This window comes from Brassica napus, unplaced genomic scaffold, assembly GCF_020379485.1.
Source record: "Brassica napus cultivar Da-Ae unplaced genomic scaffold, Da-Ae ScsIHWf_3070;HRSCAF=3881, whole genome shotgun sequence".
Lineage (NCBI taxonomy): Eukaryota > Viridiplantae > Streptophyta > Magnoliopsida > Brassicales > Brassicaceae > Brassica > Brassica napus.
Window position 1 is genome coordinate 22,184 of NW_026016306.1, and position 13,681 is coordinate 35,864.

Genomic DNA, 13,681 nt, shown 5'->3' on the forward strand with positions numbered 1-13,681 from the left:
TTTGTTTTTGGCTAATATTGGTGCAGCTTTATCGTGCTTAGTCTCGTAATAAGACTGGACTGTTCATTAGTTTATATTATTGTTTAAAATCTTGATTTGTCTGGTAGTCAATTTTTTTTTGATTAACCAGATTTATTGTCTTCTTACGAGACCAAGAGCGATAAAGCTGCACCAATATTAGCCAAAAACGAATAATGCTAATAATCAATAAATCATGCAAATCACAAACCAAAATTACGTAAGTGCATGAGAATTATTTAAAATAATTCAACGGATCCTGCAAAAAAAAAATGTTAGCGCAAGAACACAAGCTTTACACAATATCAAAACTGGCTGGAGAAAGCAAGAACACAAGCTTTACACAATATCAAAACTGGCTGGAGAAAGCACACATCCAGATTCTGTTTCGAGACTGTCGATTAACATGTTCTTAAAAATAAAACTTTTGGCAAATACTAGTATTGTCAGTGCAAAAGCATAAACAATATTTAAAGATTTAAGAGTATATAAATCTTATTTCACAATAATAGGACAACTGATATTTGTAAAGAATAATAAGAACATAAATTAAAATTACAGTACCAAAATATAAGAATAAAGAAGAATTGCAGAGTCGAGATGATTAGTCTCTTTCTTCACAACATCCAACTCCTTTGGCAGCCACACTTCGAACTTTCAAATAATGTAGTCGATCCTACAGTAATTGTTGATCTTAGTCACTTGGAGCTCTTCGCCCTCCTTAAAAATCCTCTTCGGTAACTCCTTAGACATATCTACAAACCATGAAAAATTGTTAGTTCAACATGTTAAAGACTTAAGGTACTTAATCGTGATGTATAAGATGTTTAACAACTCGTAAAACAAATTTACTTTAAGAAACATGACAAATCGTTTTTAAAATTCTAGGTTAAGTAGAAGAAAACTTCGAATTCGTTTTAGATGAAAATCAATAGATGTAATTGAATACTTTGTGTGAAGAAAGGTGAGATTTTGACGAAATCGATGGAAGAATACTTCGTAATTCGATTAGACCCGTCCGACGAAGAGGAAGAACACTTCGATTTTGTTGTATCTTCAGTGAGATCGAAGAGGAGGATGACGAAGACGAGAGTAGATACTACGTGCAGATGAAACACCGACGAAGAACAAGGTTTCTCTCCGTTTAACCCTAAATCGCCATGGAAGAGCCACGACTCTACGATGGAGAAAACGAGGAGAAAAAGAAATTAGGGTTGCATGATGGCCGCGCTTCCCTTTTGTCTATTTTAAACTTTTTGTTTTTTTTTTTTACTTTTTAATATTTTAACATTTAAAATCTTTTATAAAAATTATAATTTATCTTTATTTTTAAATTAAGGGTAGTATATAGCATTTGCAGGAATCAAAATCCTATTTTCCTAAAACATCTTCTAAAAATTCTATTGTGATAAATTCAAGTTCAAAGTGTCCAATTTTTTTTAATTTTCCTTTAATTTTAAGCCATTGAGGCTTTTGGCTCCCGTGCTTTTCTCAAAGCTTTCAAAAGCCTTTCAACCTTCAACTGTTTCAGTTTTACCTTGAGATTTTTGTTTTTTCTCAAAGCCTCTAAACGAGATCTTTTGATAGCTTTGAGAATCTTTTTTTTTTCCTTAATTTTAAGTTTTTCTTTTCAACAAGTTAAACACTTGAACCGGATAAAATATTTAACAAAACTAAAATAAAATCCAAAAAAATCAAAAAAAATCTAGATAAATTTAATATTTTTTACTGTCTAAAAATGAATAATTTTATAATAAATTAATAAACTATATTTGTTGATAATTTTGACTGATCTTTTTGCTTAGAGGTTAGAACTACCCAAAATATTTTATAGACTTGCCATAAATAAAAAGTAGATTGAAAAAAATAGGTAATACATTTTGGAAATGAATCATAAATATATATTTATAACATTCAGCACTTTTAAATTTTTTGATGTTAATCAAGCTTTTAACTTCTTTTTTTAAGTAATAGCTACATTCTTTAAAAGTAAAATATCTACAGCTAAAATTCTAAAGCGACAATTTGGAACGAGCAACTTAGTAATTTTTATGAACGTAGTAGAATAAGTATGTTTTATTGAAATGGAAGAAAAATATGAAGTTTCGAAAATCCGAATTATTCATCTGCCATAAAATTACAAGTTCACATTTTATAAAAAAAAAAAAGTTGATTTAAAGCTCTCGGATTGTTTTAAAAAAATTATTAATGACTTAGAATAGGTTTGAAGCATCTCAATAGTTGATGTCTCTTAATAAAATATCTAAGATCAAAACAATTAGGAAGCCGTACTCATCGTTCTTTATTATTTAAATATCATAAACCCAACGGCAATGATGGTCCCACATGCCGAGAATTAAAATATCAAATCGCCTTTAGGATTGTTTCCTTATTTAAAGTCTAAAACCTATTCAACTCAAATCAGAAGAGAACACAGTACAGAGAAACACAGTGAGAAGACTCTCTAAACGATCCCGTTGAATCATGGATGCTTTTGATGCGATTCCTGATCCTGTGGTCATCGACATTCTGAACAAAGTCCGTGACGTCAAAACGCTGATACGATGTCGTTCCGTCTCGAAACGATTCAACTCGCTGGCCACTGAGTCAGGCTCGCTCCTTCTCCAACTCGATCAGATCGGAGAATCCGACTCCGAGAAAGATTCAACGATCACCAGCTTCTTCCGTTCACTGTTCAAATCCGTCAACGGTCTCTTCCCAATCTTCTCCAAACCCGCTAAACCGGCAAGAATCCTGACTCCGGTTCAGATTCTCGCCGGGTTTAACCGGATCCGGAACCTGGATGTGGAGTTTGACGGCGGAGATTTCAAGCTGGAGAAAGGCGCCGCTGTTAAGTGGAAGGCGGAGTTCGGAGAGAGTCTCAAGAGCTGCGTCATCGTCGCATTCCGTTCAGCGACGGTGAACACTTCAGCAATCGACGGCGACGCGGAGACCGATTCAGAGTTCGTCTCTAGTTTAAAGACGCGCGTGGTGTGGACGATCAGCGCGTTGATGGCGGCGTCCACGCGCCACTACCAGATGAGAGATTTGGTGAAGGAGCACAAGGAGATGGAGAAGTTGACCGTGCGCGACAGAGATGGGGAAGGTACGGTGGTGATGGACGCGGCGGGGATGAAAGAATACAGAGAGACGGAGGCGCGTGGGGATGAGAAAGTGTCGCGGGAACGCACGGTGGTTCCCAACGTGAGGATGAGTATGAGAAACGCGCCGTCGCTGAAGCTGGAGAGCGGGATTTGTTTAGAAGCGGCGACGCTCGTTGTCGTAAGGCTGCCGAGTGGTGTGGCTTCCGATGCCGACGATGCTGAGCTGGCGACGGGGGCGTTCGGTGATTGTATGTACGGAGAAGCCGTTGCGGCTTTGCTCAAGCGTAGGAGAAATGTGTTAGAGATGAATTCTTTTTAGCTTAATGGGCTTTCGTTTATCCGGCCTTTTAATGTATTTTTTGAACACACCGTACAAACCCATCTGTACTTGCTGTGGCGTACGATCAAATTATTACACTGATAGAATATGATTGTCACGTTAAATGCGTCTCAGTAGAGTACAACTACAGACAATGGTTATATTTAAGGCGTGGGTGTTATTACATGATGGAATCAACGCAAGCAATTAATAATCACGCAGATTGCGATGAGAGTCGAGAGTCAAAGTATATTGGATCCGGTTTAACCCCACTGAGGCCCGTTAGAAACGGTACACGAGGAAAAATAATTTAAATTACATATCGGACTTTCGTGAACAATAAATGTGTATATTTATCATAACAAAACATTGTTTGATATACTAACCATTGGTGGTATCATCACTAACTGATCAAACGGATGGTTATTTTTTATTTATCGGATTGTTATTTGATTATGTCACTAATACAACTTCTTAATCAAAAATTAATACCCCTATTATGAAGCAAAACAAGAATGTGGTCCTAGCTACATGACAAATATTTGTGCTAAACAGATTAAATATCTCATATATAAATATTAGAGAGTGGACTATAGCCTATAGGTGTGAATGATGCTTCAATCCAAAACTTTGATTGCATTTTAAAAGTGTTAAGCAATACAATTTACATAATTATCAGGCTTCCTCTTGTCTCACTTGCCATGGTGTTTGTCTCAGTTAAGCCTATGTATACAAAATACTTATTCAATTTACCTATAATTAAAATATGTTTCATTGTTATTTTACAAAGAAAAAAGAGAAGAGAAGTTCGTGAAAAAGGAGTAAAATGTATATTGCCTAACTTTTTCGAATGGGCTGTTAGTGCCAAAGGCCAACCCTACCCACATGATCTCAACAGTGTCGATCTCAGGAGTACAACTAAATCAAACATTATCTTCATCTAATTAACTTATAATTCCTGAAAATTAGAAAACAATATGTTTCTTTGTATAATTGTTTTTCTTCAGGATTTGATACTTAATTGTTAGATAAAAGTTGGTTTTCTAGTGCTAAAGGCCTACATCTACGGCTCTACGTTTTGTTTTTTTTTTTTTTTTTTTTTTTTTTTGCTAAATGGTAAATATCATTGCAATAATGAAGGTTTGGTTACATGTTAGTGCAACCACAATCTGCTTTTCAGCTATTCTGAAAGTTTAGAGGTGCAAAAAAGTTTAAAAAAACCTTTAAACTCCAAAGAAGTTATGTTCAAGTCTTAACCAAAACAATGGAAGCTCTGAACATAATACCAAACTAGAACAAAAGACTAACAATTGAAGTCCCCCTCCAAGCCTTCTCGTAGTACTGGAGCAACCAGAGGTAACAAGAGTAAAGCCATAAGAGAATATAGTCAGGTCTCAAAGAAGTGGCTCCAAGCAGGCATCGACGGTAACGGCTGGCTCCCATCCCGGAGCTCCGCTGGAGGAGGACGCTAACCAACAAAACTTAATTAAGCTTTCTCGGCACTTGCTAACATGTAGACCCGACTTCGACACCATTTGAAGATGAAGCAAAGGTGATGCAACTTATCATGATAACAAGACCTAACTTTTCTTTTCATCCTTTAAATTATTTGATTGTTGGGGCCTGTTAGTTTATATTGATTTTTTCCCAAGTGCATTACATTTTTCAACAAATCTATAGTGCACCTGATGAACGCAATTAGCGCATCATTGGTAAACTTAAGTGAACTAAAGTAAAAGCGGGGAATCGAGCAGGCCTATTTACCCATTTCATGTGAATTATGATGACAACAATCGAGTTTCATCATTACTCAAACTGGTGACGGCCAAGAACTCGATCTACAAAGAGAAAAAAAAAACATTTTGTTTTGGATAACACGTTAGTAAAATAAGTATATTATTGTTATTATTATTATTATCTAATACAATCTACAAGAACTTGCAACGATTGTTAGAGTTCAATAGATAATTTGCAACATGTATACATGTTTTAGTTCGGCTATGCATAATGCCCTGACAATTAAAGCAAGAGTTTCATGAAAAATGCATACTGAATTAAAGATGGAACCCGAGCTACAATCGAAAGCCGAGAAGACACACGTTACACAACATAAACTGTGAATATTCAGTTAAGGACGGATTATGTTGCGTGAGAAGCATGACACTAAATCAATATATTGTGTGTAGAGAAAAGTTTAGGAGATTACTTCCTTGTTTTATACGTAATCTAATTGTGAAAAGTAATGAAGAACAAGACCCAAAAAAACGCAAGTCTCTTAATCAATAAATAAAACTTATCTAAATCATGCAACAAATGTCAAACGTAACTGCATTAAGAGCAGAAGCCTCTAAACATCAAGTGAGAGAGATAGAGAGAAAGCAGAAATAACGTGCGACGTTTGGTAACGTTCCAGGTTGAGGATTAGAGAGCTACATAAAGAATTTTATTGAAAATTTTGTGGTTAAGTTCACTCTAAAATGGTTTAAAAGACTAGCTTAAAGTTTTTCTATTTTGTGGTTATGTGAAAAAAATTCTATCTCTAAACAAATACCATTGGACTTATTTGTTGTTGAGTTGAAGTTTGATTTGAAACTTATCATAAAATTTTCGATAATTTAAATGTTGAGATTGCAGAATACTAGAAAAACAAAACTGTTTAAAAAGGAACCACAGTTTTTTCCTAGTTTTCCGAACTTTTTTATTCGCAATGATTTTATTTCCCATTGTGAAACTATTATATCAAATAATTCATGTCCCATGCCACAATAATTTTAGCATGAACTATTCCAATTTCTTCATCACATCATCCTCATATCACATCATTCACATCCCTAAAAAGAGTTTGCACTCCTGCATTTCATTGTCATTTGGTGCTATAGTTTGGTGATATAGTTAGAAGATAGTTTAAACTGGGAGATAGCAAATGAAAATTGATAAGTGTGTGGTTGAAGATAAATAACAACAAAGGGAAGTGTGACCACACAGCTTGTGCCTACCATTGGATTAAGAAACAAGCCTCGTGCCCTTCCATTCTTTTCCTTTTTTCCCTCTTTATACTATTGTCTTTCTATTTAATATATTCATAAAATATCATGATTCTATATTGAATTTGCAAAAGTAAAGTCCACGAAACCTTTCCAACTTTAATTGTTAGAGCATTCGACTATAACCCATCATCACCCTTGTCACATTCACATGCTATTCTTTTTCCTTCTACTAATGTTAATTAACTATTTTCATCTATGAATGTACATGTACACACACAATAAAAAATCGCCAGAAAAAAACACTTTGAAATCTAATTGTGGATTTATTTATTATGGCCAGTATATTCCTCTTTTTTGGTAATTAAGATTTTTTTGGTAATTAAGATTTTCCTTTAAAATCTAGACTGGTATCTATTACATGAGTTCAATGGTGACCACATATTGATGTCACATTTTGTTTTAAGTCATCAAACAAACCCATCAATAAGCATAAATCTCAAAGTGAAATGATGAACAAATGTATGAAGAAGAAGTGGTAAGGACCATTGAATGTTTGAAAGTGAATGATTCAGTCAAGAAGCTTCTTGTTTACGATGTAATAAAGTTGTAATGAACCCATTTCACTCCTTTGACCCCATCACTACTTCTTCTTCTTGTTTGTCCACCAATTTAACATCAATTTTTATTTTTAATACCAGCATTTTACAACGACTTTTGGTATTGCACCACCCATTTTGCTTTCACTAGAAAAGGGTTTGAATAAAAAATAAAGATTTTTTTTCCTACAAGCAAAAAGCATATAGAAGCTGTCATCAGCACAGGAATTTTAAAGCCTAAAAAGAAACCTTTATAAATCCAAACATAAAAAGCTGAACTCTGCCATTGAGAGATCGATCCAAAAACCAAACAGCAAGAAAGCAAAAGCAGACAAGAAAAACAAAGAGATGATCAAAAGCAGAGATGGAAGCAGAAGATCATCTACTTCAAGCTACCCTGCAGATTTGTTGGTTTGTTTCCCTTCAAGAGCCCACTTAGCTCTTACACCTAAATCCATTTGTAGCCCATCTCGTCCCTCCATCTCCATCTCCACCACCAACCATCATCCCCACCACCGTCGCCAGCTCAGCAAACTCTCCAGCGGCGGTGGAAGAGGACATGGGAGTCCTGCTTTGTGGGCTAAACAAGCAAGCAGTAAGAACATGGGCGGTGAGGAAATAGCCGAACCAACTTCACCTAAAGTCACTTGCGCCGGTCAGATCAAAGTCCGGCCAAGAAAACGCGGCGGGAAAGGAAAGAACTGGCAAACGGTGATGGAGGAGATAGAGAGGATACATAGCAATAAATCTAAGAGCAAGTTTCTTGGTTTATTGACTTGTCTAAAGAACATCAAGTTCGACTTCAGGTGTTTTGGTGATTTCAGACATGCTGATGTCATCACTAGCGACGACGATGAAGAAGACGAAGATGATGATGAAGAAGAGAATACAAAGAATGTTTTCTCCAAATGGTTTATGGTTTTACAAGAGGAAGAGAGTAAGAGCGACGACGACAAGAACATCAAGAAGTGCGTCGTTGATGAAAACGCAGACGCAGAACCGGCGGTTCCACCGTCGAACGCGCTTTTGCTAATGAGGTGTAGATCGGCTCCGGCGAAGAGTTTGTTAGAAGAGAGAATGCAAGTGAAAACAGAGCAAGATACCAAAGAAGAAGAGGTTGGTGTGAAGAAAAATAAGAAGGATTTGAGATCACTAATGGAGGAAGAGAAGATGGAGTTAGTGTTGATGAGATACGATACCGATTATTACAGACTCTCTTCAGACATAGCTAAGGAAACTTGGGTTGTCGGAGGAGTTCAAGATCCTCTGTCTCGGAGTCGTAGCTGGAAAAGCTAGTTTTTGCCAGTTCTATTGTTACTCACAGTTAATCATCGTATTTTTAAAATATGATTAAGCTTTTTTACTATTATTTTCATTATATGTTAATTAATTTTGATTTTTTTTTGGGGTTTCTTGAATTTCCAGGGTAACTCAAATATTGTGTTTTTCTTTTCATCACGACGTTTATAATGTAATGCTGAAAATATGTACATGCTTTTATATTATGTTTACGTAACTCTATGGCTGCAACTGGAATGACATTTTTTGGAATAAAATCATTTGGAATGGATCATTCCATGGGATTCCATGAATTAGTTACCAGTTATTATGAATGTTTTCCAAAATCAATTCCACTTATTCCATTTTTGGAATGGAACAAAAAAATAAATCCTTTGTAAAAGTCATTCCTTTTATTCATGATTCTAAACCTCTGTGAATGAATGGAATGTGTGGAATCTTTATTCCATTTATAATTTCAGTTTTTATTCCATTTTTAACATCATTCCAATTTTTTCTATTCCATAAAAAATCATTCCTTTTATTCCTAACATTCCAATTAGGAATAACCAGTTGCATCCTATGTTTTATAGACAATTTTTTGTATATGGTGTTTGATCATACGTTAGGTGCATATACCATTGAAGAGGTCAATAAATGGACCATATTATAGGTAATCATATGATAAAATTATATTCAAATGACGTCGTCCAATTATAATGGACAATAATCGAGATATGTAATTTACTAATTTTCAATTAGCGACACAACTTCAAGTTTCTTCTTGCTGATAATTAATGACATCAACTGACTAACCAACGTGAGCCATGATTATGCGAGTTTCCTCGAGTTAATGGAGAAAAACACATCATGATTAGTAGAAGTCAAGAGCAGACGAATATTCACAAGAAACAAACCTATATGAACAGTGTAAAATGTCTATAAACAAATTCTCCTTCATCATCGTCTTTGTTCGTTTTGCGATAGTACTAGCAGGATACGTTTCCGACCCTAATTAGCAAAACAAGTCGAACACAATCCAATCCGAACCGATTCCTTTAAAACCGGACATTTTCATAAATAATTTAAACTTGAAAATATGAACAACTTATGAAAATAATGGGCCAAGGCCCATATAAATGGCCTATATCACACAATTGTCGTCAGTTTTATACACACGTCAGCAGTGGAATTTTCATTACAACATCTTTTGACCATTTCCACGCGCCACCGTGAGCGACCACGTGTCGACGTCATTGACTGTTTGCTTCTCACCGTCAACATTGATCATTCACATCGCAAGTTTTATGTTTTCCGTTACGAAGAAGAAAACCCTCAAAAACCCAAAAACCAGATTAAAGAAACGAGTAATCGAGAAACAAAAAAAGATCGGGGCTTTGTAGAGAAGATGAAGGCAGAGACGGTGACACTGATTCTGGTGAATCTAGCCGGAATTATGGAGAGAGCCGACGAGTCTCTGCTCCCAGGTGTATACAAAGAGGTCGGTGCAGCTCTCCACACGGATCCAACCGGGCTCGGGTCGTTGACACTGTTGCGATCCATGGTTCAAGCCGTTTGCTATCCATTAGCTGCTTACATGTCCATGCGGCATAACCGAGCTCACGTCATTGCTCTCGGTGCTTTCCTCTGGTCCGCTGCTACTTTCCTTGTCGCTTTCTCTTCCACTTTCTTCCAGGTTCTGTCTTTTTGTCTGATCCATTTGTGTTTGGGCTTAGTGAGACACGTTATGAGTTTAACTCTTGTGTCATGTCTGATCTAACAGGTAGCAGTGTCGAGAGCTTTAAATGGGATTGGTCTTGCTTTGGTGGCTCCAGCGATTCAGTCCCTTGTTGCTGACTCAACGGACGATGCTAACCGTGGGACTGCTTTTGGATGGTTACAGCTAACAGCAAACCTCGGTTCAATCATAGGCGGGCTTTGCTCTGTTTTGATAGCTCCATTAACCTTCATGGGTGTACCTGGTTGGAGAGTTGCTTTCCATATCGTAGGTGTGATCAGCGTTATAGTTGGTGTGTTAGTCAGACTTTTCGCCAATGACCCTCACTTTGTGAAGGATGGTGTTAATGTTCAACGAGTTTCAAGAAAACCTTTTTGCTCAGAGGTTAAGGATTTGGTCAGGGAAAGTGGTACTGTTGTAAAGATCCCTTCTTTTCAGATCATTGTTGCTCAGGGAGTGACCGGGTCGTTTCCTTGGTCTGCTCTATCTTTTGCACCCATGTGGTTGGAGCTTATCGGGTTCTCGCACGGGGAAACTGCAGTCTTGATGGGTTTATTCGTGGCTGCGTCTTCTCTTGGTGGGTTATTTGGTGGCAAAATGGGAGATTATCTGTCGACACGTCTTCCTAACTCAGGAAGAATCATTCTTGCACAGATTAGCTCAGCTTCAGCGATCCCGCTCGCTGCTATTCTCTTGTTGTTTTTACCTGACGATCCATCTGCTGGTGCGATCCATGGTGTGGTCTTAGTGCTATTGGGACTGTTTGTTTCTTGGAATGCTCCTGCTACCAACAAGTAAACACACACTCTTTTCTCGCTACTACGCTTTGAATACTTGTAACTTGTAAGTAACACTCTCTTCTATACTGGCAGCCCGATCTTTGCTGAGATTGTTCCAGAGAAGTCAAGAACAAGCGTCTACGCGTTAGACAAATCGTTCGAGTCCATCTTGTCATCGTTCGCTCCCCCTGTAGTTGGAATCCTGGCACAGCATGTCTATGGTTATAAACCAATCCCTCAAGGGTCATCAAGGTCAGCAGAGATAGCAACAGATAGAGAGAATGCAGCTTCGTTAGCAAAAGCTCTTTATACATCTATAGGCATCCCAATGGCGGCTTGCTGCTTCATCTACTCCTTTCTATACCGTACTTATCCTCTAGACAGAGAACGTGCTCGGATGGAGGCTTTTATAGATTCTGAGATGCGTGAACTGCTTCCGGAAAATTCAAATATAGATATCGAGTTTTCACAAGAAACCTAGTAGATAATAACATTTGCAAAATAGCTTTACAAGAGGTTTCAATATTATGTTCTTTACAATGTTAATAACTTTATACAGCAGAAAGATTGTGAGCTTATCTGCTGGGTTTTGTGGCGGAGAGCATTATGAATAGCCCGTTTCTAACACGAGTGAAGCCAACGAGTCCACCGGCTTTGCAGAGATCTTCAAGCTCACGTTCACTTAGAAAGATGTGAGAACCTGAGTATCTCATTAGTTCCTATCACCAGAATGCATAATCAGCCACGGAACACACCAACGATTGAATATTTTAAGGCTTAGAAGTAACACACACCTGGCGAAGATTCTTCAAGAAAGGGATAAAGCTGAAAGGGCCATCATAGATGAAGGTGGTGGCAACAAATACTCCACCAGGTCTAAGAACACGGCTTATCTCAGCAACCTAAAAGATCCAAAGGGAACATAAACATTGTTTTTTGCTAAATGTTTGAATTAAGATAAAAGGCTTTTACAGCTGAGGATGGCGAAGGCCAGCAATGCAAAGCAGCACCAGCATGGACTGCGTCGACTGAACCCGAAAGAAAAGGGAGTCTAGCTATGTCTGCTCGGACCAGAACAACTTTCCTAAACAAAAAAACATTACATCTGGTTTCGCAAGACAGTAATGGAAGAAAAAGGTTATAAGTACAAACTCTTTGTTAGTAAGGTTTTCTTCTTGGTTTAAGAAGTCATAGCACTGTTTTAGCATATTCTCCGAGTAATCAAGGGCGATCACCCGAGAAAAGAGCTCGCTTCTAGCGAATAGTCTCGAGAACATCCCACTTCCGCAACTGGCGTCAATGATATTGCCGCCAAAAACAGGCTTCAGGTAGTCTTTAGCCATTTCAAACTGTGAAATACAATGTTAACCATCATGAGCATATAACAAACTAACAAGTCCTTTTCGAAAAGGTGAGAGTTCTTCTCCGCCTCACCTCTTTCTCTGGTCCTGGAAAACCACCCCATATGAAGTTCTGACGCCAACCCCTCTCGTAAAGGAAGGAAACTAACGGAGTCCTATAAATCAACAACAACACCAAAGAGACTCAGTTAGAAAATAGTATAAGACTTAGAGCCTAACATTGAATCATACGGTCAACCTGAATATCTCGGTTGAAAGAGGCATTGGTTCAGTGTACTGGTTGCTTCCACTAGCAACAGCCAAATCAAGATGCGTCTCGTTACCAGAGTAACTCTTTTTACATGTATTGCATTGTAACTGAGTACTACCAGAGGCGGCAGATCCTCTGCAGCCAATATAACACAAACCTTCTCAATAACACTGAACATTATTTAAAACTTCTAAGTGAAGAGTAATGACTCTCACACTAATCCATTAGGTTTGCTAATCAATGCTAAGGAGTTATAGCATATGGGGCAAGCTAGAATGTCCTTCTCCTTCTCCACAACAGAATCCACCTGCACACCAAATCAAATCGCATCATCAAACAGATTCCTTCATCAAAAGTGGAGAGGAGTTTAGAGAGGAACGGAAGCGTAGTACACTCGAGTTCGTCTCGACGGAGATGGAGGCCGCTGATCTGGGAACGAAAACAGCGACTCTTCGAGCGGTGTACTTGAAGGAAGGTAAACGGGAACCAATCGAGAGAATCGCCGGCGTAAATCGACCGGGAACAACCGTCATCGGCATTTTCAAACCTCCGTGGCTACCTGTTGAGCACGAAGCTTCGCTAACAGAACCACAAAAAAAAAAAGTTATGAATCGAAATTTGAAATTAATCGAAATTATGTAAAAGAAAAGGCCCAATAGTCTATTAAACAAGCCCAAACAAATTTAGTTTAGGCCCATAAAGGTTTTTTATATTATTTGCATAATTGTAAGGATCAAGCAATCTTTTGAATCCGTTGTAACGTTTAAACAAAGGATCTCTCTCGCGATTTAAATATTTGTTACGAATAATCAGGGTCATGAATTGCGGATAGAGATGGCAAAAGAAGAACCTGCCCGCGGGCCAGACCCGTGTGAACTTGCTTCGGGTCGGGATTGGGTTCTAAGACACAGGCCCGAATTTTAAGCGGGCCTTGCGGGTAAGGCTTGTGCGGTTTTGGGCCAGACGCGGGATTGGCTTGATGTGTACCGCGGGACGCGCGGGGCTCCGCCAAAGACGATCTCCTCCAGCTCGATCGGTGAGAGAGATGGCGATTGGAAAGCCGATCTCTTCTAGCTCTCACCGTGAGAGAAATGGCTTCTCCTCTTCTTTGATCCGTCACTAAGCTCCACTTCTCTATGCATGTTCTTCATCTTCTCGTTTGATCCATCTCTCATCTCTTCGCTGTTTCAGCTTAATTCTTTTCTTTTGAGCCACGATTCAAGAACTAAGGGCCTTTTGATGTTGCTGATG

The 13,681-nt window shown here is 38.0% G+C and overlaps 4 protein-coding genes across 4 annotated transcripts; 3 read left to right on the plus strand and 1 right to left on the minus strand.

Annotated features, from left to right (window-relative positions):
- Positions 1-2,306: 2,306 nt before the first annotated feature.
- Positions 2,307-3,566, plus strand: LOC106422771 (F-box protein AUF1). The gene has a single exon (XM_013863570.3). The coding sequence runs from the start codon at positions 2,503-2,505 to the stop codon at positions 3,439-3,441; it is 939 nt and encodes a 312-aa protein (XP_013719024.1). The 5' UTR covers positions 2,307-2,502; the 3' UTR covers positions 3,442-3,566.
- Positions 3,567-7,102: 3,536 nt separating this feature from the next.
- On the plus strand, positions 7,103-8,535 carry LOC106422782. Its single transcript, XM_013863581.3, has one exon. It carries the CDS (start codon positions 7,373-7,375, stop codon positions 8,318-8,320), a length of 948 nt encoding a protein of 315 aa, XP_013719035.1. The 5' UTR covers positions 7,103-7,372; the 3' UTR covers positions 8,321-8,535.
- Positions 8,536-9,426: 891 nt separating this feature from the next.
- On the plus strand, positions 9,427-11,365 carry LOC106397821 (tetracycline resistance protein, class B-like). Its single transcript, XM_013838446.3, has 3 exons — positions 9,427-9,998; positions 10,086-10,834; positions 10,913-11,365. Exons 1-3 carry the CDS (start codon positions 9,711-9,713, stop codon positions 11,298-11,300), a joined length of 1,425 nt encoding a protein of 474 aa, XP_013693900.1. The 5' UTR covers positions 9,427-9,710; the 3' UTR covers positions 11,301-11,365.
- LOC106397829 (uncharacterized methyltransferase At1g78140, chloroplastic-like) lies at positions 11,242-13,060 on the minus strand. The gene is made up of 8 exons (XM_013838455.3): positions 12,823-13,060; positions 12,646-12,737; positions 12,419-12,565; positions 12,254-12,335; positions 11,972-12,168; positions 11,792-11,903; positions 11,614-11,721; positions 11,242-11,538 (listed from the first exon to the last, which is right to left on the minus strand). Exons 1-8 carry the CDS (start codon positions 12,967-12,969, stop codon positions 11,395-11,397), a joined length of 1,029 nt encoding a protein of 342 aa, XP_013693909.1. The 5' UTR covers positions 12,970-13,060; the 3' UTR covers positions 11,242-11,394.
- Between the last annotated feature and the right edge of the window lie 621 nt (positions 13,061-13,681).